Source organism: Acipenser ruthenus, chromosome 4 (assembly GCF_902713425.1).
Source record: "Acipenser ruthenus chromosome 4, fAciRut3.2 maternal haplotype, whole genome shotgun sequence".
Classification (NCBI taxonomy): domain Eukaryota; kingdom Metazoa; phylum Chordata; class Actinopteri; order Acipenseriformes; family Acipenseridae; genus Acipenser; species Acipenser ruthenus.
In genome coordinates, this window is record NC_081192.1 from 60,526,775 (window position 1) to 60,551,835 (window position 25,061).

Here is a 25,061-nt window from a genome sequence, read left to right on the forward strand (position 1 = left end):
TGTTCTAGTAGTTTACAATGGCTTACCTGCGCTGTCTTTTATTATCGGTATCCTCTCTCTCTCTCTCTCTCTATCAGTTTATGCCTACATTAAATGAAATTATTTCCACATTTTGATACTCAATTGTGCTATCTTCATTAGCAGCCTTTGGTGAATACTGGTCTCAGTGGTAAGCCACATCTTTAAATTGTCCACCATACATTTCTATTATATAGTTTCTATTTGTGCAGCACTTTAAGGTATTGTATTGTAAACAGGCAAATGTAAAAGTAGAGCTCTTTAGATTATATATTTTATTGCTAAGCTGATGTAGAGCCTCAAATTCTAAATTGCTAGTAAACACCTGCTCACCCTTTGCACACCTCTAAGGGGCAATACGCAGTTATATGGTATTAAGTAAACTGCCATATTTACCAGATCAGTTATACAGACTGTTGGTAAGCTTTCTTTTGTAACCCATTTTTTTTCTGACCAGAGAGTGATATTAAACAGGTTTTAGTGTATTGTTATGCACACTTGTTCCATGGTGTTAGTTCCTTAAAATGTGACAGATCTAGAATACACATGTCGTATATGTATATGCCCTTGTTAATTTATCTCCCTCATTGTTCCCACATTTAAAGTACCAACAGTCACTTTAATTTAAAAAGTACTGTGAGTAAGACAGGGAGACATAAATTGAGAAAGTTAAAAAGTCCATGTAAAGCATTCAACAAAACAAACAAATGAAACAAAAAAGATTAAATAATAATTGCACACTTATGTATGTAGGAACAATATATTTAATTCAAATGTATAAAGGAAATGATCACTGGATATTCTTGTAATTACATGCAAACAAATAAAATAAATTGCCTATGATAACTTAGAGAAACTGTTTAGGAGTTTTATACACACACTCATATTTTCCTGTACCAGTGTGGGTTTTTTTCCCAGTTTAATCTTTCTAGGCATTTATTTTGATGAGATTACTAATTGAAAGAACGTGATCTGTTCCAACTGATTAGGTTGCAGTTCATTAAGAATTTAGGTTATGGTTGAATCAAATTGTAAAAGTTAGGACAAAAAAAAACATACCAAATTAGAATCAAATGGTACCTATGCTGTGAAATTATTAGATTAATATAAACCATTTAAAACATGTTGTCTTATTTATTGTTTTAATAGTACTGATATCTCCATGGTATCTATGCTGTGAAATGATTAAATTAATAAAAAAACATTTAAAACATTTCCTATTATTTTTTCAATAGTTCTGATATCATGAATACATTGCCCTGCACTCTTCACAAAAACTGCAGTAACTTCATGTAATACACCGCTTACAGCCCACTTGCTAATACCTGCAGTCTTCTCTTGTTTCTCCACATTTCATTTCCATCTACCCCCGGTGCCGATAATAAGCTTGCCTGAGATGTCTCTTTCAAAATGCAAACGCAGCACCCATTTTAATAATCTTCACTGATGTTTACAGGATACAACATAGTGATTCTTTGTCGATTCCAGTTTCTAGAGCATATTCTAGAGAGAAACAACATTATACTTTGTTGTCAAAGAATAGGTTATATTTTGGCACAAAAATATGATATAACTAGTTTATAGCCAATCACATAAGTAACAATATACTTCCAATGAACAACCATAGTTTTGTGTAAATGTCACTAACACAACGTAATCTGGACAATTTTCTTTAAAGTTATATTTTTCAAAATAGCTGAGCTGTGTCTACGAAAAGTTAGCTGCAGGACTCCCTCTCCTTCAAATTCATTTCTACAAAATCTGGACAAAGATCATCTCTTCGTTGTTTTCTTCTAAACTGACTAAAATCCTCTCAATAGGGATGGTAACTATGCAGTTTATTGAATTAGGAAATACATTTTCTTGAAATGTTTGTGATGAATGTGTTAGTAATACATGTTTGAATATACTTTGAATGCCTGTTCTGATAATGGTCATATAATATTTTGTATTGAATTTGTATAACTTCTGAATAAACAAAGTAATTTTGTTTTACTTTTCAAAAGTATTTGTTTAATTGTGTCTGGTACGTATAGCACTGATAGTAGTATATTTGAACCCAAAAGGTATATTAAATATACTATTAAGTGAAACTTTTTAAATTTTGTATTTTAAGTTTATTTGCATTGAATTGGGAACTCCCAATCCCGCTTTTAGTAAGATACAATAATATAATTAACTAGAAGTCGGAAGCAAATTTACGGCTTTCAAGGAGTTATTGTGAAATTTAAGCATTTTGATTGGTTGTCATCCATTGGTTGCCATTCACTCAGTTGTAGACACTACTCTGTGAAGTTTCAAGAGTTTTTGTTCAATGTTCATTTTATGCACAATATATGCCAACTAGAGCAATGCTGAAATTCGATTGGCCCACGACAGCCATGTTTTTTTTACTGTAGCAACTTAATTTGGGCAAACTTTAAAGAAAACCGTACTTGGATCTTGTATGCCAAGTTTTGCTTCGATCAGATTAGCAGTTTTGGAGAAGAAGACATTTGTGTGTTAATTAGGTCATCCAACATGGCCACCATACAACTGAACCAATCAGCTTCATTTTGAACACAGTGGATCTTGGACAATCCCTAATCATGTATACCAAATTTCAGAACTCTACGATAAGTGGTTTCTGACAAGAAGATGTATGTAAATTGTCCAAAATTTGTCGTAAAATCCAGTATGGCTGCCAAGCCATGTGACCAGTCGCGTTCATTCAGCTGTGGACATTAATTCCTATTGACGTCTACAACTCTGTGAAATTTCAAGAGTTTTCGTGCAACGGTTTTCATTTTATGCAACTTATAAGGTTTTGTTGACGGAAAGAAGAAAAATAATAATAATCTTAACAACAACAATAGGCTTCCCAGCCATGGGCTTGGAAACCTAATTAAAATACTTATAACTGTGTAGGACTTTAATTTTTCCCCTAGACAACTAAAATGTAATCTTAAAATATACCTCAAATGGCGTAACTTCGCACAACTTTCTACTATAACTAAAGGTTGTAAGCTCTTTGACCAAATAGGAAACAATAAGCATACAGTATGAAATGTTAGAGACATCTTTGTTCATTTAAAATGATAGTGCTTTATAGTTCAGTTGTTTTATAAGCAAGGTAATAAAACAATAATGAAGCTACTACATTTTTTTTTTAAATGCAGCCTTTTTCAATAAATAAATAAATAACAAAGCCCTTTGCAAAGCGCAGAAATATCTTTGTTGTTCACACTTACACCAAACATACCGAACCCTACAGAGTGCGGACCAAACCCTCTAAACCAGTGGTACTCAACTCTGGCCCTCGAGATCCAATCCAGTCCAGGTTTTTATACTACCATAAATCAACCTGCTTTAATACTAGTATAGAATAAACCCACACCATCTACAGAACATCATGTCACGTACACATTAAAAAAAAAAAAAAGTGGACGCTTCTCGTGCCCCCCCTTGGATTGAGAACCACTGTGTAAATGTGATGGATTAGCTACTACAACACTTCATATTAGCTGCTCATGTATAGTTTACTTTGAGTTGTTGTGATCACAAGTTTCTGAAGATTCTGATCAATGTGAATTAAAGATTGCTAAATGACAAGTTTAGTTTCTTCTCATCCAAACTAAGCTGTATTAATAACAGTCAAAGTTGTATAACAGTGGAAAACACTAGTGGAGGCTTCGAGTAAATCATTGATGCTCATAACATCAATATACTGTATATTGTAAATCCTGAATGTTTTTTTTTACTTTTGCACAGCAGTGTATATGCAGTTAAAACAATGTTTAGCAGATAATACAAGGGTAGTACACAGCGATTTTCTTATGTAATGTTTTATTTTTTAATTTGGTATATTTGTGTCACGCCATGTCTGGGTTTTTGTTTTGTTTTCCGGTGGCCAAATGAGGCAGGCTGCACTTGCAGTTCTTCAATCCAACGCCAAAGATGAACTCGGACAGAAACATTTAAATGTACCCTAACATATTTTAATATTAATGAGCTTATTTGCATTGTGAAGGAGAATTTCTCTTCCTAAAAGAAAACTACATGGAAACCCAAATGACCCAAAAGGTACTACAAAAATAGTGTGAGAAAAAGGCGAGACATTTTCTTTTTTCTATGAAAACCCCACCAATGTGGAAAATATTGTTGGTGTTCTAAAAACGTTAACAGGTTTGTGGTATAAATTATATTCCATTTGCGCAATTGGGATATAAAACAAAACAGAACAGACATTCCCCCATTGCATACACTAATTTTAATAATTAGCTTTTTACAACACATGATTTCCATTACATAAGAGTAGATGTTAAAACTTCATGCTGATTTAAACTCGGCAAGATAAGCACCAACTAAGACTCCATGCAAGTCCTACTCACATCTATGACAGGGGTGCTGATATCCTGTGAACTGTGGTTTGCTTCCTGTCGCTGGATTTCATTCAACTGACCTCGTAAGAAGTACTGATCAATGCGAGGCTCTTGTCCCTTCTCCTTCAAGCATTTCATTCTCCCTTGATGAATCCTCAAACCCCTGACCGTTGTCGCCTTGTTCCATCCGCAGACACAAACCTGGAGTTCCCTGTCTTTGCTAACTGCAGATCTTGAACTAGTCTTTTGTGAAGTACTCTCCATTCTCATATCCGTTTCCGTTCCTAAGTCGTTAACCGTGTTGTCCAACGTTGAGTCATCTTCCGCCCCCGCTCTCGCAGACTATTTTTCTTTTTAGTTTCTTAGAAGCCTTGGGCGGGTGTCTCCAGCATCCTGTTTACCTTTGAAAACACAGAGCTGGATACTGCCGACAAGGGTAGCTAACCCTTGCCAGCCCCAATGGGGTCTCTCCTCCTGTCAGCTATCTCTCCATGCTGTCAGGAGGTCTTTCTATTGTTGCCAGCTGCACTATTTATAGCAGTCACTGGACATATCCAGATCTTCATGGTATACATTACATGAGAGTAGATGTTAAAACTTCATGCTGATTTGAACTCGGCTCTCACCAAAATAAGCACCAACTAAGACGTAGCTTTACAGTAAACTAATGTGATCCATCTGCATCACCATCCATTTGCGTTTCTTTCCATCAGACACAGAGCATTGGGTGTTAACATGCCACACAAATTATAACAACATGGTAAGAACTAAATGCAACTTCAATGACCTTTTTCAAATTCTGCTCGAGTTCAGGATAGGTTTCTGGGGTAGTCGTGAGAGACTGCTTTTCAACAGGTAGGCCTAGATCTGGATCTTCCACCATGTTTAAAATGGTCATACACTGGTTATCACATTTGTCGTCGCCCTCTCCCCCAAATCAACAGACTTACTTTTCTCCTCATTAGGTCTGCATTCATCATCTACATCCTCAGTTTCAGTTAAAAGAGTAAGTAGCAGTGTTTAGAAATATATAGTGTTATACCTCCACATGTGTTGCTACAACTGTTTAAATAACGTACCTGTAATTTTTATTTTCATTGTTGACATCTTGACAACATTTTACACTTATAACTTTAACCCTTTGCGGTCCATTTATTCAGCGCATCTCAGGCGCGTCAGGTCCAATTTATTTTCACATGCGCAGTTTATTTTAGCCGCGCTGTTGAAAAGTGTTTTTTTTCACAGTAAAACAGGTTTAAATGGCGCTGCATATCAACAGGACACTCAGTACTGCATCTCCAGCCCCGCCCCACCCCTTGTTCGCTGTATTTTTCACATACCTCTTCATAGTCGTGCATACTGGTAAATCATCTCCTGATCACTCGTTTTATCACCAAACTCCTCAATAATGCAATCCAAGTCATTATTTTATTACTATGACATTTCAAAAATCTCTGCAAATGTCTGTGATATTATATATAGGAGGCTGTGTGGTCCAGTGGTTAAAGAAATGGGCTTGTAACCAGGAGGTCCCCGGTTCAAATCCCACCTCAGCCACTGACTCATTGTGTGACCCTGAGCAAGTCACTTAACCTCCTTTTGCTCCGTCTTTCGGGTGAGACGTAATTGTAAGTGACTCTGCAGCTGATGCATAGTTCACACACCCTAGTCTCTGTAAGTCGCCTTGGATAAAGGCGTCTGCTAAATAAACAAATAAGAATAATAATAATATACTTTGAGTGCTGGATGCAGAAGCAGCTATCTTGTTTGTTTATGGCTTTTTTCCAGAGAAAAAACGACTAGAGACCTGTGTTTAAATCTTTTTGATGATGTCGGACCGGACTGCAAAGGGTTAAAGTCTGTTTCAAAGCTTTTTTCAAAATGTCCACTCTTGTGCACTGATATTGTAAGGATTATTGCCCACATAGTCAAACAGGTAACACAGCAATAACGATCCATGATGTGGTATGGAACAGAAAAGCCAGAGCACTTGTTATGTTTTTCTTTTTCTTTAATTGCTTTTCCTGCAGTTATTTAGATGACAGATCTCAAACCCAGTGCACTAGAGCAGTCATTTTGAAAAGAACTCTGAAACCGATAGCTGCCCATTATTAATTTAATCCCAGACTTAGTTACAGGTGGTTATTTTGAGTAATTTCCTGCTATTTTTAAAAACAATAAAATGCCCTCACTTTATATGTAATGCAGACTAACACTTAGACATTGCATTTGTGAACACATCTAATCATTTTGTAGAAAAACTGCAAAACAAAATCAAATTCTTAGTTTAAACTCAGAATTTATGATTGAGTGTTTTATTGTTATTTTATTGTTATATGAACCCCAGCACGTTGATTTGAAAGTTTATTTCCCACTTCACGCTTTCATGCTGAAACGTTTTTTCACAATTGTTATCCGTGCATTATATTTTTATTTGACAAGCGTATAGATTTTTATTGGACCGACTTTGTGACACAAACGAGAAACTACTAAAATTGAAGTTTATCGTCATCAGTTACTATCACTGCCATCTTCATTGTACAATACATGATTGTCTTTAATTGAAATTGTCAGTGTTTTGTCGTTTCATTAAAAATGTACCAGATTCAAATACATGAACATGTTTTTGTTTTCCAGCACTGGAAAGAAAGATATCAATGAGGCAAAGCAGGGACGAGCTGATCAAGCGGGGAGTGCTGAAAGAAATATTTGATAAAGGTAAGTGCTGTCGGGTTCAAACACTGTACCTTGAAAAAAAAATAAAAATAGTGATGTCTTTCATTGTCCTTGTCACTGGCACTGTTAACATCCTGTCCTGTTAACACTTTCTAACATGAACTGAATAGCAAGGCCTAAAAGCTTAGACATTAATTGGTATCTTATTTTTAAAATTGTACTATTCTATGTCATCTTGACATTTGTGGAAAATATAATAATAATATTAGGGGAGATCAGTCTTGTATTTTGTTTTTTATCACTTTTTTCACAAGGCATTTACTCCAGTGAAAAGTTTGCACTAAGTAAGTTTGTGTAACAGCTTCTACACTTGAACAGTAAATACTAAGTGATATATACTGTGAGGGCATTTACAGATATGTCCAGGAGCTGCAGTATATGCATATGTGTCCGTGGCCAAGTGCCCGCCCCTGTGCGTATTTATGTGTTCTGTGTTGCGTGTGGAGTGTTAATGTTGGTGTATAGATATTGCTGCACTGGATATAAATGGGTCTGTGTAGCACGAGTGATTTAAAATATATAGTTGTATTTAGGCACGGGGATTGCACAAACACTTCACGTGCATTTAAAGTATTTAATAGTATGTGAGTACAGGATTGCACAAATTAGTTCACGTGCTGGGATTCAACTGAATAATTAATTAGTAATTGAATCCCGGCACAACAGTATATATAGATGCACTTTTCACTTACTCTGGGTTGTGTGTTCGATGAGCGGAGAACAGGTGTAGAGAGAGAAGGACAAACTAAAACGTAAGAGGAAATAACAAATGCTACTCGTGCAAGAGGACTCGCACGATACTTGTTTCACGATGCTTGTTCGTCCACTGTCTGTTTTGTTTGTCTATTTATTTTGGCCTCAAGTGTCATGTTCTGTTTTGTTAAACATTTTATTTTCTGTGTGTTTATTAAACGCACTAAGTGCCGCAGCGTCTCAGTTTCACCTGCCAGTACTGTCTGTCTGTGTTCCTTTCTGGCCTGACGTCACCCCTACAGCCAGCCTGTTCACAGTGTCTCAAGAATTTAGAGAGCTACATAGCCTTCTTGACCATTGACCATTCTTGAAAACCAGTAACTAAAACTGATTCTGCTACTTTTGTGTTAGAATCCAACTGTAACAGCCATTACTGTATGATGATGATTATTATTATTATTATTATTTATTTCTTAGCAGACGCCCTTATCCAGGGCGACTTACAATCGTAAGCAAATACATTTCAAGTGTTACAGTACAAGTAATACAATAAGAGCAAGAAATACAATAACTTTTGTTCAAGCAAAGTACAAGTGTGATAAAACACAATTCAATAATACAGCAGATAATAGTGATAGTTACGTCAGGATATGATTAAATAGTGATAGTTACATCAGGATATGATTAAATACAAAACACTACAGGTTAAACACTTGACAGATTACAGTATTCTGAAGTACAGGATTAAATGCAGTAAAATAGGGGGCAGATAAGAGCAAAATAAAGCACATTTAAGTGAAGGGTGATAGTGCCCCAGGATACAAACAAAGGAGTTCTACAGGTGCTGTTTGAAGAGGTGAGTCTTAAGGAGGTGCCGGAATGTGGTCAGGGACTGGGCAGTCCTGACATCTGTAGGAAGGTCATTCCACCACTGCGGAGCAAGGGTGGAGAAGGAGCGGGCTCTGGAGGCAGGGGAGCATAGCGGAGGTAGAGCCAGTCTTCTAGTGCAGGCGGAGCCGAGAGGTCGAGTGGGGGTGTAGGGAGAGATGAGGGTCTGGAGGTAGCTGGGTGCAGTCTGGTCAAGGCATCTGTAGGCTAGTACAAGAGTCTTGAACTGGATGCGAGCGGTGATCGGGAGCCAGTGGAGCGAGCAGAGTAGTGGAGTAGCGTGGGCGAAGCGAGGCAGAGAGAACACCAGGCGGGCAGCAGAGTTCTGGATGAGCTGGAGCGGATGGGTGGCGGACGCAGGGAGGCCAGCCTGGAGGGAGTTGCAGTAGTCTAGGCGGGAGAGTACCAGGGCCTGGACCAGGAGCTGGGTAGCATAGTTGGTGAGGAAGGGTCGGATTCTTCGGATGTTGCTCAGGAAGAATCGGCAAGTGCGTGCCAGAGTGGAGATGTGCTGGGAATAAGAGAGGCAGGGGTCCAGGGTGACTCCAAGGTTCTTAGCGGAGGAAGAGGGAGAGAGTGTGGTAGATTCCAGAGGAATAGAGATAGAGAGATCAGAGGAGGGGGAGGAGGGGGGAAAGAAAAGGAGATCAGATTTAGAGAGGTTGAGTTTGAGGTGATGCGAGTGCATCCAGGAGGAAATAGCAGACAGACAGGTAGAGGTACGGGAGGGAGAGGAAAATCTGAGCATCATCAGCATAGAAATGGTATGAGAAACCATAGGATGCGATGAGGGGGCCCAGGGAGCAGGTGTAGAGAGAGAACAGGAGAGGACCCAAGACCGACCCTTGGGGGACTCCAGTTAAGAGAGGGTGAGGTGTGGAGGTTGCTCCACGCCAGGTTACCTGGTAAGTGCGGTTGGAGAGGTAGGAGGAGAACCAGGCCAGAGCAGTGCCAGAGATCCCCAGGTCAGCGAGAGATGATAGTAGAATAGAGTGATCAACAGTGTCAAAGGCAGCAGAGAGGTCGAGGAGAATTAGGACAGAGGAGAGAGAGGCAGCTCGGGCAGACTTTAGTGAGTTGGTGACAGGCAGGAGGGCGGTTTCAGTGGAGTGAGCAGAGCGGAAGCCAGATTGGAGAGGGTCAAGCAGAGAGTGGTTGGACAGGAAAGCAGAGAGCTGGCAGTGTACAGTCCGCTCGAGGGTTTTAGAGAGGAAGGGTAGGAGGGAGACAGGACAGTAGCTCTGGAGGGAGGTGGGATCGAGGGTAGGTTTTTTGAGGGAGGGAGTGATAGAGGCTTTTTTGAAGGCAGAGGGAAAGATACCAGAAAGTAGAGAGGTGTTGAGGAGGGAGGAGATGAAGGGGAGTAGAGCAGGAGCAGCAGCTTGAAAGAGGTGAGTGGGGAGGGGGTCCAGGGCACACGTGGTGGGTTTGTGACCCTGGAGCAGGGAGGAGAGGTCAGAGTCTGAGAGGGGCAAGAAGGTGGAGAAGGAGGGCGAGTTAGTAGGGGATGTAGTGGGTGTAGGGGTTGGAGCAGGAGGGGGTGCGGGGGAGGTGTTAAAGAGTTTGCGGATATCTGAGATTTTAGAAGAGAAGAAGGAGGCAAAGTCATCAGGGGAGATAGAGGAGGGAGGAGAAGGTAGAGAATAGTTTACGTGGGTTGTTAGTGGAGGCTTGGATTACAGATTGGAAATAAGTACATTTAGCAGAGGAGAGAGTAGAGGAGAAGGAGGAGAGGAGAGTGCGGTAAAGGTCTAGGGCAGCAGGGAGTTTGGTTCTTTTCCATTTCTTTTCAGCAGATCGCAGTGTGATTCTTGCCGAGCGGAGCGCAGAGGAGAGCCAGGGATGGGGAGGGGAGGGGCGAGCAGGTCGGGAGGTGAGGGGACAGAGGGAGTCGAGGGAGGAGGTGAGTGAGGAGAAGAGGGTGGAGGTAGCAGAGTCTACGATGTGATTGAAAGATTCAATTGCATTCTTTGGGTGATTGCACGAGGCCATGTTCACCAAGGCATTTACCATCGTACCAAGTTGTCACCTTTTTGTTTAAACAAACTGCTAATTTGACAGAATTAGCATTAATTTTAACACCACTTTTTTAACCTTAATTTTAACACCACTTTCCCTAATCCTAAACTTGTACCATCCAGTACCCTTTGACAGATCCAGTTTCAGCTACAATAATACATGATAATAGCAAACATCATGTAGTATTTTACTAGAATTATACATGCATAAGTTACATAAAAATAGGATAAATAACAAACTTGCATGTAGGGGGGAATAACTGTTTGCTGGTGGGAACAAATATTTGTTCCCCTGGAGGTACAAATATTTGCAGAATATTTGTTGACATTCGCTGCTTTATTAGCAAGTAACTAACTAGCAAGTAACTGACAGTTAAATCCAGGAGCTACAATATATAATTAAAACACCACTCACTGGGGCTCCCGAGTGGCGCATCCAGTAAAGGCACTCTGCGTGGTGTGCAGGATGCACTCTATAGCCTGGACGTCCTTGGCTCACCGCACACCGCAAGCAATTCACGTGATTTCCATGGTAGACAACTTCATGTTTGAATGTATTTTTACGCCTTAACAAGGTTTTTTTTTTTTTTTTTTAAGATGCCACGGTTGAGTAATCCTTCTCTGTATTTGTTAACTTTTTTTACAATGGGCCTTGTAACGTAAACTGCATGTTTCTGACAAAACAAATTAGGGTAATATTTGTTTTTAAATAGTTAAATGCAAACACTATACACAAACATAGTAATACTAATATACATTTCATTAGCTATTCAGTATGCTTAAAATAAAGCATCACGTTTACTACTGTTGTCAGTGATTACATTTAAAAAAAAAAAAAAAAAGATTTTAAAAAAGCATCGATCTCAGCCTCTATTTAATGTGATTTTATTCCACAGAGGCGGGGAGAACGGAGACAGGAGAGACAATGAAAGAAACCATGGGTTAATTGCAGCGTACCAAACTTAGTCCAATTGATAGGTGAATTGCAACGTTCTGTTTAAACCAGTTTAATTGAGGTCAAGTGCCTCTGTGATTTTTCATGGCTGGCTAAGGCCCTGGTGTTCTTATGAGTGTGAACCTCATAGCAACCTAACAGCAGACAATGCAAAAGTGTAACCGTAACGGTAAACAAAACGCTGCATTACATTAGACTGCTAATGTAGTACTGATGGTTGAAAAATGCGTATTTCCCCGTCGTTCTGCATTTATCACAAAACAATGTGTTTGAGTGCAGTTTACTTCATTGTTTGTATTTATTTCATATTTGTTATCATGACTATTAAAACACCTATTCTGAGGGGATGTTCTGTCTCATAGCTATTACAACACCTTTTCCGATGGGGTGCAGTATCTTATAGCTATTACAACACCTGTTCTGAGGGGGTGCAGTATCTTATAGCTATTACAACACCTGTTCTGAGGGGGTGCAGTATCTTATAGCTATTACAACACCTGTTCTGAGGGGGTGCAGTATCACATAGCTATTACAACACCTGTTCTGAGGGGGTGCAGTATCACATAGCTATTACAACACCTGTTCTGAGGGGGTGCAGTATCACATAGCTATTACAACACCTGTTCTGAGGGGGTGCAGTATCACATACCTATTACAACACCTGTTCTGAGGGGGTGCAGTATCACATAGCTATTACAACACCTTTTCTGAGGGGGTGCAGTATGTCATAGCTATTAAGCAGGTTGGTGAGAGTTCAGCTGCGTGATTTGTCAGCACATCATAACCAATGTGTAGTTCAGAGGGTTGCAGCTTGAGCTTTCAGGGTGACCAGTCAATGTGATTGGCTGTTTGGCTGTGTTCTGACATACTCATGAATATGCATTTTACTTCTATTAATGTGTTTGGTCAGCTGCGAGGCTCCTTGCAAACCGCACAGCCCTGGGGCCGGTTGCATAAAACTATATTAGACTAGTCACAACCATTCGACTAGTCTTAATTTGACAATTAGACTAGTCTAATGCAAGTTAGTCAGTTGCATAAAAATTAAGACTGACTCAGACTTAGCCTAAAAAGTTAGCCTCCTTACCCCCAGGCTAACCTAGAACTTAAGTCTATTTAAGTCTGTTTCCATGGAAACCATTAACTGTCAGAAAGAAATCTTGGCCTCCCACCACAATCTCGGCTGTGTGCACACTGTCTGAGGAGAGAGAGAGAGAGAGAGTATTCAAAGACAGAAACAATCCACTGGAAGTGTATTCTGATACTGAGGTAATTGAAAGGCTTTGTTTACCAAGGCAAACCATTATAACATTAACAGAAGATCTAAAGGATAAATTGAGGCCTGCCACAGGCAGAAACCACAGTGTCCCTGTGCTGTTACAGGTCTGCTTGGCACTCCAATTTTATGAAACGGGTTGTTTTTTAAATTCTGTGGGAGATTTCATAGGGCTGCATAAATCCACTGCCTCACGGATAGTCTACAGTGTCAAAGGAACATGCGACAAGACTGCCAGCATTACCCATTGAGTCAACTGTTCTGAACAGAATGAATTATATTGCTGGTTTTCCTAATGTTGTGGGAGCAGTTGATGGGACTCATGTCAAGATTCAAGCTCCTTCAGCTGATGAGCACCTGTATGTGAACAGGAAAGGATACCACAGCGTAAATGTTCAAATCTGAACATCATGAACTGTGTGGCACGCTGGCCTGGTTCAACCCATGAGTCTCGCATCCTGAGGCAGTCTGTTGTATCTGAACACCTGGTATACTGCTCGGAGACAGTGGATATCAGTTGAAACCGTGGTTACTTACACCATTCATCAATCCAACCAATGAAGCCTATACCCACTATAACAACGCTCACAAAAAGTCAAGGAATGTGATAGTATTTTTATTTTACTTACAATAATATAAATACTCACACATTTCTATAAATTACTAACAATTACTAAATAATAGTAATAATAATATTTTACTAAAAGTTACTGTGGAATTGGATTTGAAACTTGGATTTAGCAGTTTTATTTCAAAGTTGTATTAAAAAATTATTAAAACAAATAATTTAACATTTTTGTGTGTTGATAATTTGTTGCATTTTATTGTTCTGACATTTTTGCCATTTTCAATTTTAGTTTAGTTTTTTCTAACTTTTTATTTCTCAGAATACCTTCCTCTCCTCAAGAATCAGATTGTGGTGTTGTTGTTCCATGATCATAGCCATGGTGATTCTCATCTCTCTCCCTCTCCCAGTGCTGCTCCAGTACATCTCGCTGGAGTGGGTCGCTTCCTTGCTCAACTGAGATATGTGGAGTAAAAAAAAAAAGCTTACTTTACTATTACTATTTTGTATGCTAGTTGTAGTAGTGTTACTATCCTTTCTTTTAATTTTAAAAAGCTCAGTAACACATTTAAATTAAATAGCCACGCAATTATTATTTATTTTTTTAGCAGACGCCCTTATCCAGGGCGACTTACAATTGTTACAAGATATCACATTATTTTTACATTCAATTACCCATTTATACAGTTGGATTTTTACTGGAACAATCTAGGTAAAGTACCTTGTTCAAGGGTACAACAGCAGTGTCCCCCACTGGGGATTGAACCCATGACCCTCCGGTCAAGAGTCCAGAGCCCTAACCACTACTCCACACTCCTGCCCGTGAATGCAATCATAATGCATTATCAATATTTATCTTATAACAATACCTGTTCTTTATTTACATTTTTGTATCCAATTAGCTTATAAAAAATGTCAAATTATTTAAATAATTATTTCTAATAACTCCCAAAACATAATAACATAGTGTAGTTTGGTGTTCACCATGAACTTATTTCTGAACGTTCCGCCTGCCTTTAATGTTGTAGTTAGCGTCATTCAACCATCTCAGTTTCTTAATCGTGGGAAAATGATAATGACAAAATAAGCTCAACTATTTTCGTACCTATATCCTAAAACAACAGTGATGATCGCTTTACCGTCGCTGCTTGGAGGTTGTAGCTACAACACTAACTGTTTCATAAAACATAGATTTCACCCTTGCTAAACTCGTCAAATAAAATGAATAAAGATTGTGATGATTAATTATGTGTTTGCATTATAAGAGCACTACTTAAAATGCAGAGCTATTAATTTTATTCAGCCGCCTTTATTCTGCACGTTAAATCATTCGCTGGAGTAGAAAGAAGTTTTTACTAGATATATTTTAAATAGCGATATTAAATTGAAATACAGACAGTAGCCTGCTACACACATCAATCACTCGACATGTAGACAGTAAATATGTTGAAAAGCACAGCTATAGATATCAGCGGGACATGGGAATTCATTTATGCACACAACGAGAGATTAAATGCATTTTATTTTGCGGCAAAGCAACGTGTAAGAGAGCCTAAATCTATATTTATTACTATGATTTTTTAGAGGCTTGTGCCTCATAGATGCTTGAACATGCTTTACACTTTACATAAATATTACTTTACACTGATCACTTATGAAGTCTATTAAGTACTACATGTACACATGCGATCCATGCATGCTGAAATGGAAAAAGCATTATCAATATCACACAAATTAACAGTGGAAAGATGTGCACTTGAAGTACTGATGCCATATTCTATTTTCCTTTTCTTGTGTCAGATCGGGACAAAATAAAGGGGATGAATTATTATTTAATATGTTAATAGTACACAATACGTTACTGAGATATTTTGATTTCAAACACGAGAAGATTTGTTACTACCTTTCCATTGATAAAGTAAAGGGATGCAGTATATCATGCTCTGTTGTTCAATGACGTGTTTGGTCACGTGACTGTACAGGCCCGCACTCCTGGGGTGCAGCATCTTTCTTTCAAACAGTTTCAGAAAATGAATATTCAACAACTTGTTTCTCTGAAAAACTGTCTGACTTAGTGATTTAAACACCACAAACAGCAATTAAAAACTAAAATCATATTTTAAATTACTCACTTTGGCTAACATTGGTTAAAATCTGTCTGGATGTGGTTTTCTTTTTCCGATCCGCCAGCTACAATAGCATTATGTTAATACTTTGTATTACTTGTAATTGTCTTTGAATACAATTTCATATTACCAGCAAACATGTGTGATTTAATAGATTGGATGATTAATCGATCAATAGAAAATGTCAATCAATCCAGTAGGTGTTGTCCACCAGTACAATATTTTAAGCTGCTTCATACATGCCACTTACTTAGCTTGTTGTGGATGATGTTTTCTGTGCCTGGTGTTTTATTCTATACTAAATTATTCTTCTAAAGGGCTCTGTGCTTTAGCTTTAGCTATCCAGGTCTTTCTCGTGATTGTTGTTTCTGTTTCTATTGGTGACATTCACCAAAACCTGTGAGCACCAGACGTTTTGGCCCGTCATTACCATACTGTCTATCTTTCATTGTAGCTTGCTGAATAAAAAAAATATATGAAGGTAAAACACCCCTCTATAAACAAAAATGTGTGGCAGCCTAGATATACCAAAATACATCCCCTCAAGATGTAGCAATAGCAATGGTCTTTACCACGTATTGCTATTGCAGCTGTCACTGATATTATTCAATGAGTTTAGACATAGATGAAGTATTAATAACCAAGGCTTTAACAATATTCTCCCTTTTGTGTGGTTTTACAGACTGTTTTCACTTTGAAAAGGTCGAATCACATTTATCCTGCCACAAAGATGTCCTACAGTATGTGCAGAAGTTTACAGTTTCTGGTGAAAATAAAGTCTTGCAAAAAAGTTGTTTTGCCACTACCTGGCAAGAAAATATATTGATTGTCATGTTTATGCTTGTTTATTGGTTACTTGATGCAGGTAAAATGTTATCTATTATTAAAATATGAGCATAATAATGGCAACAAAAATACACTGGAGGAATGTAAAAGAACTGACAAAATATCAATAAAGATATTTTTAATAAGTTGAATACCATAATGAGCAATTATTTCATACATTATCTCAGGGGTATACATAAGAGATCTGCAGTTTCATAACAGCTGGCCCCAGTGAGAATTTATAATAACCACTGTGATTAACAGATTAAGCAATGCTTTGCTTACCATGATAATAACACTCAATATGCTTTTCTTATAAGTGTAAATCACTTACCTTAGCATATGGAAATGGTCATAGTAATAAGTAATGTGCAAAACTTATATACAAACTTATCTGTTATCATGCTGCATTTTGATTATGTTTCAGTAATGTCTTCATTATAAAATCATGCAACTTTGTTGTACTATCTCGTTAGATTTTCTTTAAGACAAATAAATGTTTCACCTGGAAACTGACTGCACAAAACCTCCAAGATGTTAATTCTTCTGGTGCTAAATGATCTAGAATATACCCTTTGAATGGCATTTGTAGCTAACAGTATTTTAATTAGCAGTTTTGCAATATAAAAAGGACTTTAAAGTGGTTGTTGCTAACACTATAATTTCATACATCTTACCTGTGGCACATGCTTCTAGGAAGTCTATTACTGCTTCACATCTGAGGTCATTTCACCCCAGCAGTGTCTACGTCAATGCATTTTACTGGCTGCAAAGCATATCAGTCACTGGGGGAAGCAGCTGGTTGGTTAATGACAGGAAAGAAGCCAGACGAAGAACGTGCCAGTGCAAGGCTTGCAAACAGAGATTTATTTAACTTAGTGAAGTATCAGATATCAGGTTTTAAAATGAAAATACAAGTTTCTTTCAAAATTGCACATTTGAGAGCTATATAATAAATAGAAGTGCATGACAGAGATTATTCTGTTTGCTACAGTCATTTTAAGGTTAGGATTAGGTTTATGTGTAGATTCTTCTGGAAGCAAGAAAACCCACACAGCATTTGCTTCCAGATGCTCAGTAACTATGTAAATTATAGTCAGGTTCAACTTAGTTAATTTCATCAAAAAGATAAATGTTCATATTTATTTCACAATATTGTTTTTAAAGGTTATTTCTTGAAAAACACTTTTTTAATGAAACAACCACTTTATGATATGATATTAAGCATGTGGTCTTGATTAGGGTTGTTGCTATACAACGATTAGTCTCTAACATTTAGTTTCAAATTGATAAGGCAAAAAGCTCTTGTGGGGAACTAACTAGAAACTTTTTGTGATTCTTTAGTGGTGAACATATTGCTATGAACCTTGTTGAGGTCAAACTTGTTTTAAAATACAGTAAGTTTCAAAGATGTGAAAAAACAAAACAAAATGGAAACTAAATACCATGGGTGATATGTAGGTGAAAAATATTTAATTTTGTACACCTTACAGTATTTGTTCTACCTTTTTAAATAACAGTAATAAAATAAGGTTAATACATTTAATATGTATTGTAAAAGACTTGCACCCGCTCGGGTTCTTTGCCCCTTTAAAAATAGACCCAGGACACAGGAGATTGAGGTTTAAAATGCTTTGCGCTATTTTTTTAATAAAACACAAACAAAACAAAACAAAACAAACACCTAGCTCCTCTGGAGCGCTCACAAAACTTCCAGGAACACCCTGACTACAAAGTGGGACGGATAAGCCGTTTCCCCCACACCACAAAAACAAAACACACAGTTTAACAAAATATACCAGAGTACACCCAAAACCTGTCTGACTGCTCGGCAGCAGGGCTCCTACCTACCTTCATGCTTCCTTCTACTCATCAGCCCCAAACAGACTGGCTGCTTTTCTGAAATACCCTGCACCTGGCTCTAATTTACAATGCTAGCCAGGTGCAGGGGATCATTACTGATTAAACAATTAATCAAATTAAGTTAAACAATTAACCAAACTAAGGCTGTTCCCCTCTGGGAGATGTAGTCCCATTCCCCCAGGACTACACTATCTCACACTTCCTCCCCCTTGTCTTTACAAGACACCGGCCATTTAACGGCCACCTCCCTCCAACCTTAAAAGGCCACCCACCCTCAAGTCCCATCTTTCGCCCTCTTCCACGGGCGGGCTTGAGGGTGGGTCGGTCCTTCCTCCGGTGCACTCAGGAAGGGACCACGCACCAGCAAGAAGGGACCCGGACGGCTTGTCCTGGGCGACCGAAACACAGGCCTTTGACCAGGAGCGAGCAGTGACAGGCAGAAGTGGGTCGCTCGGGACTGGCGCAGCGACGTCTGGGACCTCGAGGGGAACAAAGTGGAAGGAAGGGGGAGTGCATGCGACGTCCGACGCCCACGGCGTGACTTCTCGGGTTCCGGGAGAAGCGGAGCTGGGGACCGTGCACACAGTTGTGCAATGGATCATTACTGATTAAACAATCAAATTAAATTAAACAATTAACCAAACTAAGGCTGTTCCCCTCTGGGAGATGTAGTCCCATTCCCCCAGGACTACACTATCTCACAGTATGTATTACTATAATAATGTTAAATAAATATAATAATCATGTTCTATTATGAAAAATACGAGGGGGATGCCAATTTCACTATAGTTCTTCAGGGTGAATAAAACTAAGAAAAGCGTAAAGCATTCTAGTCACCAATACCCTGGGGTGGTATAAGGTTGTATAGCAGTTATTGAACTGTTTTTTTTATACTGCAATACTGTATCGTTGTCATTTTTTAACCTACTTTCCTTACTGTTGTTCTTTCAGTTGTTTGTAAAAGGTTAAATACCACAAACAAATACTTAAACAGTTATCAGGTAAAGCAGATACAGGGTTTATGAATATCAAACCTTATTTAATGTATGAAAACTTAAAATTGCAGTAGTTAAATACGTGTAGTGAAGAGGGAACAGTCATGTACGTATACCTCTAAATGAGAATTAAATCATGTTAGTGTTTGTAGTTTACATTTTTCAAAGATCATTAGAAACTGCAGGTTAAATCCATATACAAATTATCTCAGAATAGTTTAGACTTTTGAGGTAAAATATCAGTATATGAATGAATATCAGTATGTGTTTTCTTTTAGAAATTATTAGCATTTTATTAATTTTGAATCCTCAATAGGATGCGATCCCCTTCAGGTTACACTTTGATATATATATATATATATATATATATATATATATATATATATATATATATATATATATATATATATATATATACAGATGTGCTCAAATTTGTTGGTACCCTTACAGCTCACTAAAATAATGCTTCATTTCTCCTGAAAAGTGATGAAATTAAAAGCTATTTTATCATGTATACTTGCATGCCTTTGGTATGTCATAGAATAAAGCAAAGAAGCTGTGAAAAGAGATGAATTATTGCTTATTCTACAAAGATATTCTAAAATGGCCTGGACACATTTGTTGGTACCCCTTAGAAAAGATAATAAATAATTGGATTATAGTGATATTTCAAACTAATTAGTTTATTTAATTAGTATCACACATGTCTCCAATCTTGTAATCAGTCATTCAGCCTATTTAAATGGAGAAAAGTAGTCACTGTGCTGTTTGGTATCATTGTGTGCACCACACTGAACATGGACCAGAGAAAGCAAAGGAGAGAGTTGTCTGAGGAGATCAGAAAGAAAATAATAGACAAGCATGGTAAAGGCTACAAGACCATCTCCAAGAAGCTTGATGTTCCTGTGACAACAGTTGCAAATATTATTAAGAAGTTTAAGGTCCGTGGAACTGTAGCCAACCTCCCTGGGCGCGGCCGCAAGAGGAAAATCGACCACAGATTGAACAGAAGGATAGTGCGAATGGTAGAAAAAGAACCAAGGATAACTGCCAAAGAGATACAAGCTGAACTCCAGGGTGAAGGTACGTCAGTTTCTGATCGGACCATCCGTCGCTTTTTGAGCGAAAGTGGGCTCCATGGAAGAAGACACAGGAGGACTCCACTTTTGACAGAAAAACATAAAAAAGCCAGACTGGAATTTGCTAAAATGCCACAATCCTTCTGGGAGAATGTCCTTTGGACAAATAAGTCAAAACTGGAGCTTTTTGTCAAGTCACATCAGCTCTATGTTCACAGATGAAAAAATGAAGCTTTCAAAGAAAAGAACACCATACCTACAGTGAAACATGGAGGAGGCTCGGTTATGTTTTGGGGCTGCTTTGCAGCGCCTGGCACAGGGTGCCTTGAATCTGTGTAGGGCACAATGAAATCTCAAGACTATCAAGGCATTCTGGAGCGAAACGTACTGCCCAGTGTCAGAAAGCTCTGTCTCAGTCGCAGGTCATGGGTCTTCCAACAGGATAATGACCCAAAACACACAGCTAAAAGCACCCAAGAATGGATAAGAACAAAACATTGGACTATTCTGAAGTGGCCTTCTATGAGTCCTGATCTGAATCCTATCGAACATCTATGGAAAGAGCTGAAACTTGCAGTCTGGAGAAGGCACCCATCAAACCTGAGACAGCTGGAGCTGTTTGCTCAGGAAGAGTGGGCCAGACTACCTGTTAACAGGTGCAGAAGTCTCATTGAGAGCTACAGAAAACGTTTGATTGCAGTGATTGCCTCTAAAGGTTGTGCAACAAAATATTAGGTTAGCGGTCCCATCATTTTTGTCCATGCCATTTTCATTTGCTTTCTTATTTACAATATTATGTTGAATAAAAAATCAAAAGCAAAGTCTGATTTCTATTAAATATGGAATAAACAATGGTGGATGCCAATTACTTTTGTCAGTTATTTCAGAGAAAATTGTGCATTCTTTGTTTTTTGTGGAGGGGTACCAACAAATTTGAGCACGTCTGTATATATATATAGTGATGCATTTGTTTTATAAGAATAAACTATCAATTTACATAACTCGTTTCTATATTTGTGAAAACCTTTATTATAATTAGAATATAATATTTACATAAATCTAATAGAACATTGAGCACTGCCTTAGCCAATCAAGATGCAGCATTTCAGGTCTGGCTTCGGGCCCGACCACCCCGTCTCTCATTAGCGTTTAATTATAACCCTAATAGTATAGCAGGCCATTAACTACAAGTTAAGGACCTCAATCATGGGGTTTCCATGTGGGTCAATTTACACGTGAAATGGCGATGCGCGTGCAAGTTTGGGAGAATTACTCGGGTAAATCAGGTTTGTGGCCGAAAAAAACGGCCAAAGAGAGGGATAGGGTAAATCTCATTTACTCGTGTAAATGACGAAACACACGGGAAAACCACGCCCAGTTTCGCATGGAAACCCGCATTTCACGTGTAAATGTTAATGAGCGTGTTTATCCTTAACTATAAATATTGCAAGGGATCAGGTCAGTTGTTACTGTGGATTCCAAGATGGCAGAAAGTAGTGGCTGATGGGCGATTTTATGGTTAGCAGTGGAGTAGTTCACCTTAATGCTAATGTGGGCGGTCTTTTTATTATTGTTTTTTTGCTGTGTCTGGTCTGTCATGTTGTATATATCTTGTGTGTTTACAGTTCTGTATAAAACCACTTACCACGAACCACGTTATGCATTTGTTATAGTATTAAAGCAGCTGTTTAAGAATACCCTTGCTGTAAAAACGACACTAATGTTAAACATGAAGAGCAAGTGAGCTGCTTAATTGAATTAATTCCCGTCCTATTTTTGATCGCAGCTATGTCCAAAGACAACGCGCGTCTGCCCTCCACGTTAATAAATATAGTTTGTGAACTGGATGTCATAAGCCAGCTCGATCGCCCAAAACAGCGCAACAACATCCAAGTTGTTGATGCCCTCTCAGAACTGACCAAATAAAATTGCAAATGAACGTATTGATTGTGTTTTATTTGTTTGCATCATTAATATTTAACACAGCAGTAAATCCAACACAACTTAAAAGAAAGGAGAGCATCTCTGACAAGCACGAGCCTCCTCAAATTGAAAAACAATTTGGTCAAGAGCAGTAAACCACATTATTAACCAAGCAGGCACAGGGTATTTTGCTTTATTACAGCAGCTTAGATTCACTCGTGTACCAGTTCTCTGCGCATGTAAACCACATTTTCACAAAATGTCACTAGTAATCTTCAAACAGCACGAGTACTTTACGCATAGTTGATTTACATATCAACCCCCACCTGTCCCATTCATTTGCATGACATCAGGTGAAAAGCCTGACTTACTCAAGTAAAATAAATTGAGCGAATGGAAACCCAAAAAAGCATTTTACACGAGACATTTTTCTTGTGTAAATGTCTCGAGTTAAAAAAAAAAAAAAAAACTTGCATGGAAACCCCATGAATGTCGGTCATTAGCACTTAAATATTAAATTATTACAAATTTACTATAATTAAATTTTTATGTTCAAGAGGGTGCTGTTGATTACATTTGTAAATACAGGACTGTGGCAAAGTGGTTAGTAATGCGCAGGTGTGTAGGTGATGCAGTGCTCCAAACGACAGTCAACAAAGTTCACGGTCCAAACAGTTTTTTAATTTTCCTTAATGTGGATTGGCACTGTTAAATAATACTGGCTTTACACAGCAATGTGTATCACCAGTAATAAACCACGGGGTTCAGTCCTGAAATAATAATACAATAACAGTAATACTCAACACAGATGCGGCCACTTCTCCAGACAGTGCGTGCTCTTGAGCAGATGTGGTGAAAGACAACAATAGTGGTGCAGCAGTGCAGTGTAGTCCTGGCTTAGTGCTGGCCTCTAGCGACAGCTCCCAGTATGTATTAGCCGCTAACAAGAACAAACAGTAACAGTTAGACAGACAAACAAACAAATCACTAAACACTCACGATCCGTTTTTACTTCTGCTTCCTTACGGGTCCTTTCAGTAACCATAACAAATACCCTTAGTCACACCCCCTGCGATAGCTAGTTCAATCACGTATCCTCCAATCTATGACTGACACATTGAGTACCACATTAGGGCGATGACTTCTAGCATTGTGTCTCTGCCCCCTTCCTGGATAGCTGGCTTCCGACTGATCCTGGAATGAACTGCCAAACCATCCAGTCCGGGGCACACTGTTCCTGTTATACAGCACCCTCACAGATAGGGAGGGAGTGTTGACTAGGATTAATTCGCTCTCTGGCACAAGAATTTGTGGACATTTTCCAGCTTTTATTACTTTAGAAATGCCATATAGTCTCCAAAGATTCTGTTTACCAGTAAATGTGTGTGCGTGTGTGTTTGTGTGTTACATAAGGCTGTTTATAATTTTGATAATTTGCAACAGTCATGTAAACATGGCAACTATATCGATGTTTGGTCCCTTCACTATGAAGGGAGTGATGCTATATTCAACCACATTTTCCTTTGGAGGCGTACAGAATGTGCTGGTAAACATGAGATATATCCAAATGTATATATCCAATACAATTATAATAACATATTTAATATTTATTAGGTGTTCAGTTGGTTTTTTTTAGATGCTGTATCTTATATGTTTAATCATACAGTAGGATGAACTCTTGCAAAAGAGTGTCTTCTCTTGCATCCTGTCAGTGATCACTCCGCTTCTCTCTGTTTCATAGGTTGTCTCCTACCACACATACAATGATATACTGTGAATTCTGTGAATGTTTTAGTTGCTAAAGGCACTCTCTGGGTTCAGTACTTTGTTCAAAATAGTCCATCTGCTGTGGTTTCAATCTAGGTACATCTATCAACTTGGAATGCACAGATGTACTGTTTCTATGGAGACAACTGTGTTGGTGGCTGGCAAGCAGTAGGCAACATTCTTACCTCAGGGTGTATTTCAGAGCTTTCTCATTGGGTCATCTGTAAGCGAAGAACAAGGAAGGTCATGGAAGAAAACAGAAACAGTCTTGGACTGGTGTACTTGACAGTAACTTCTGTCTGAAGTAGAAATTAGCACATGATCCAGGAGTTTGAACTGGAACGGCAGTAAAGAAAAAGCTTTGTTAAAAAAAGAAGAAAAAAGAAAACATTTATAAAGTATATAATTAATGATAGCTTTATTTTGCCCAACCATGTTGAAACTCTGCAAGTGGATCAGAAAGATTAAAAAAAATACAAAGCAATTATAAAATATTGCAAAGATAGTTAACTGACTTTCTAAGGTAATTTAAACTTGCAAAGGTAAAAAAATGAAAATCTCGGCAAAGGAGCTGCAGGCCTTATTTCAAACAGATATGCTCAATGAAAATAAATAAAGCGAGAAGATTTCCAATGTTTGTCATGCTTGAGTGACTATATTTGTATGTCCTTAATTTGGAAATCTAAATAACAACATAATCGGTTTTGCTCTGAAATACTAAGAAATCCATTTTGTCCAGGTAGGAACCCTTAAAGTAAATTTTGCTTTTGCTCTAAAGGGAAATATGTTAACTTATTCAGAGTTTTATTTCTACTATTAAAACAAGTGGCACAAACATTTGGAGTAAAAGCTTACTAAATACAGGAAATAATTTGTACCAAAAGATGTGAAAAACACACAATAAAAAACAACACACACATGAAGCAGTGACTGCAGTTTTGTGGCTGGAAATGGTAGCCCTCAAATGCATTCA

General features: G+C 38.2%; 1 protein-coding gene across 10 annotated transcripts in view; it reads left to right on the forward strand.

The window, feature by feature from the left end:
* LOC117400272 (phosphatase and actin regulator 1) overlaps nucleotides 1-25,061 on the forward strand; it is a 266,155-nt gene that overhangs the window by 155,324 nt on the left and 85,770 nt on the right. For all 10 annotated transcript variants that reach the window (XM_059022608.1, XM_033999946.3, XM_059022611.1 and 7 more), the window contains one exon: nucleotides 7,017-7,097. In XM_059022608.1, coding sequence (XP_058878591.1) covers nucleotides 7,017-7,097 — 81 coding nt within the window. The remainder of the gene's footprint in view (nucleotides 1-7,016; nucleotides 7,098-25,061) is intronic.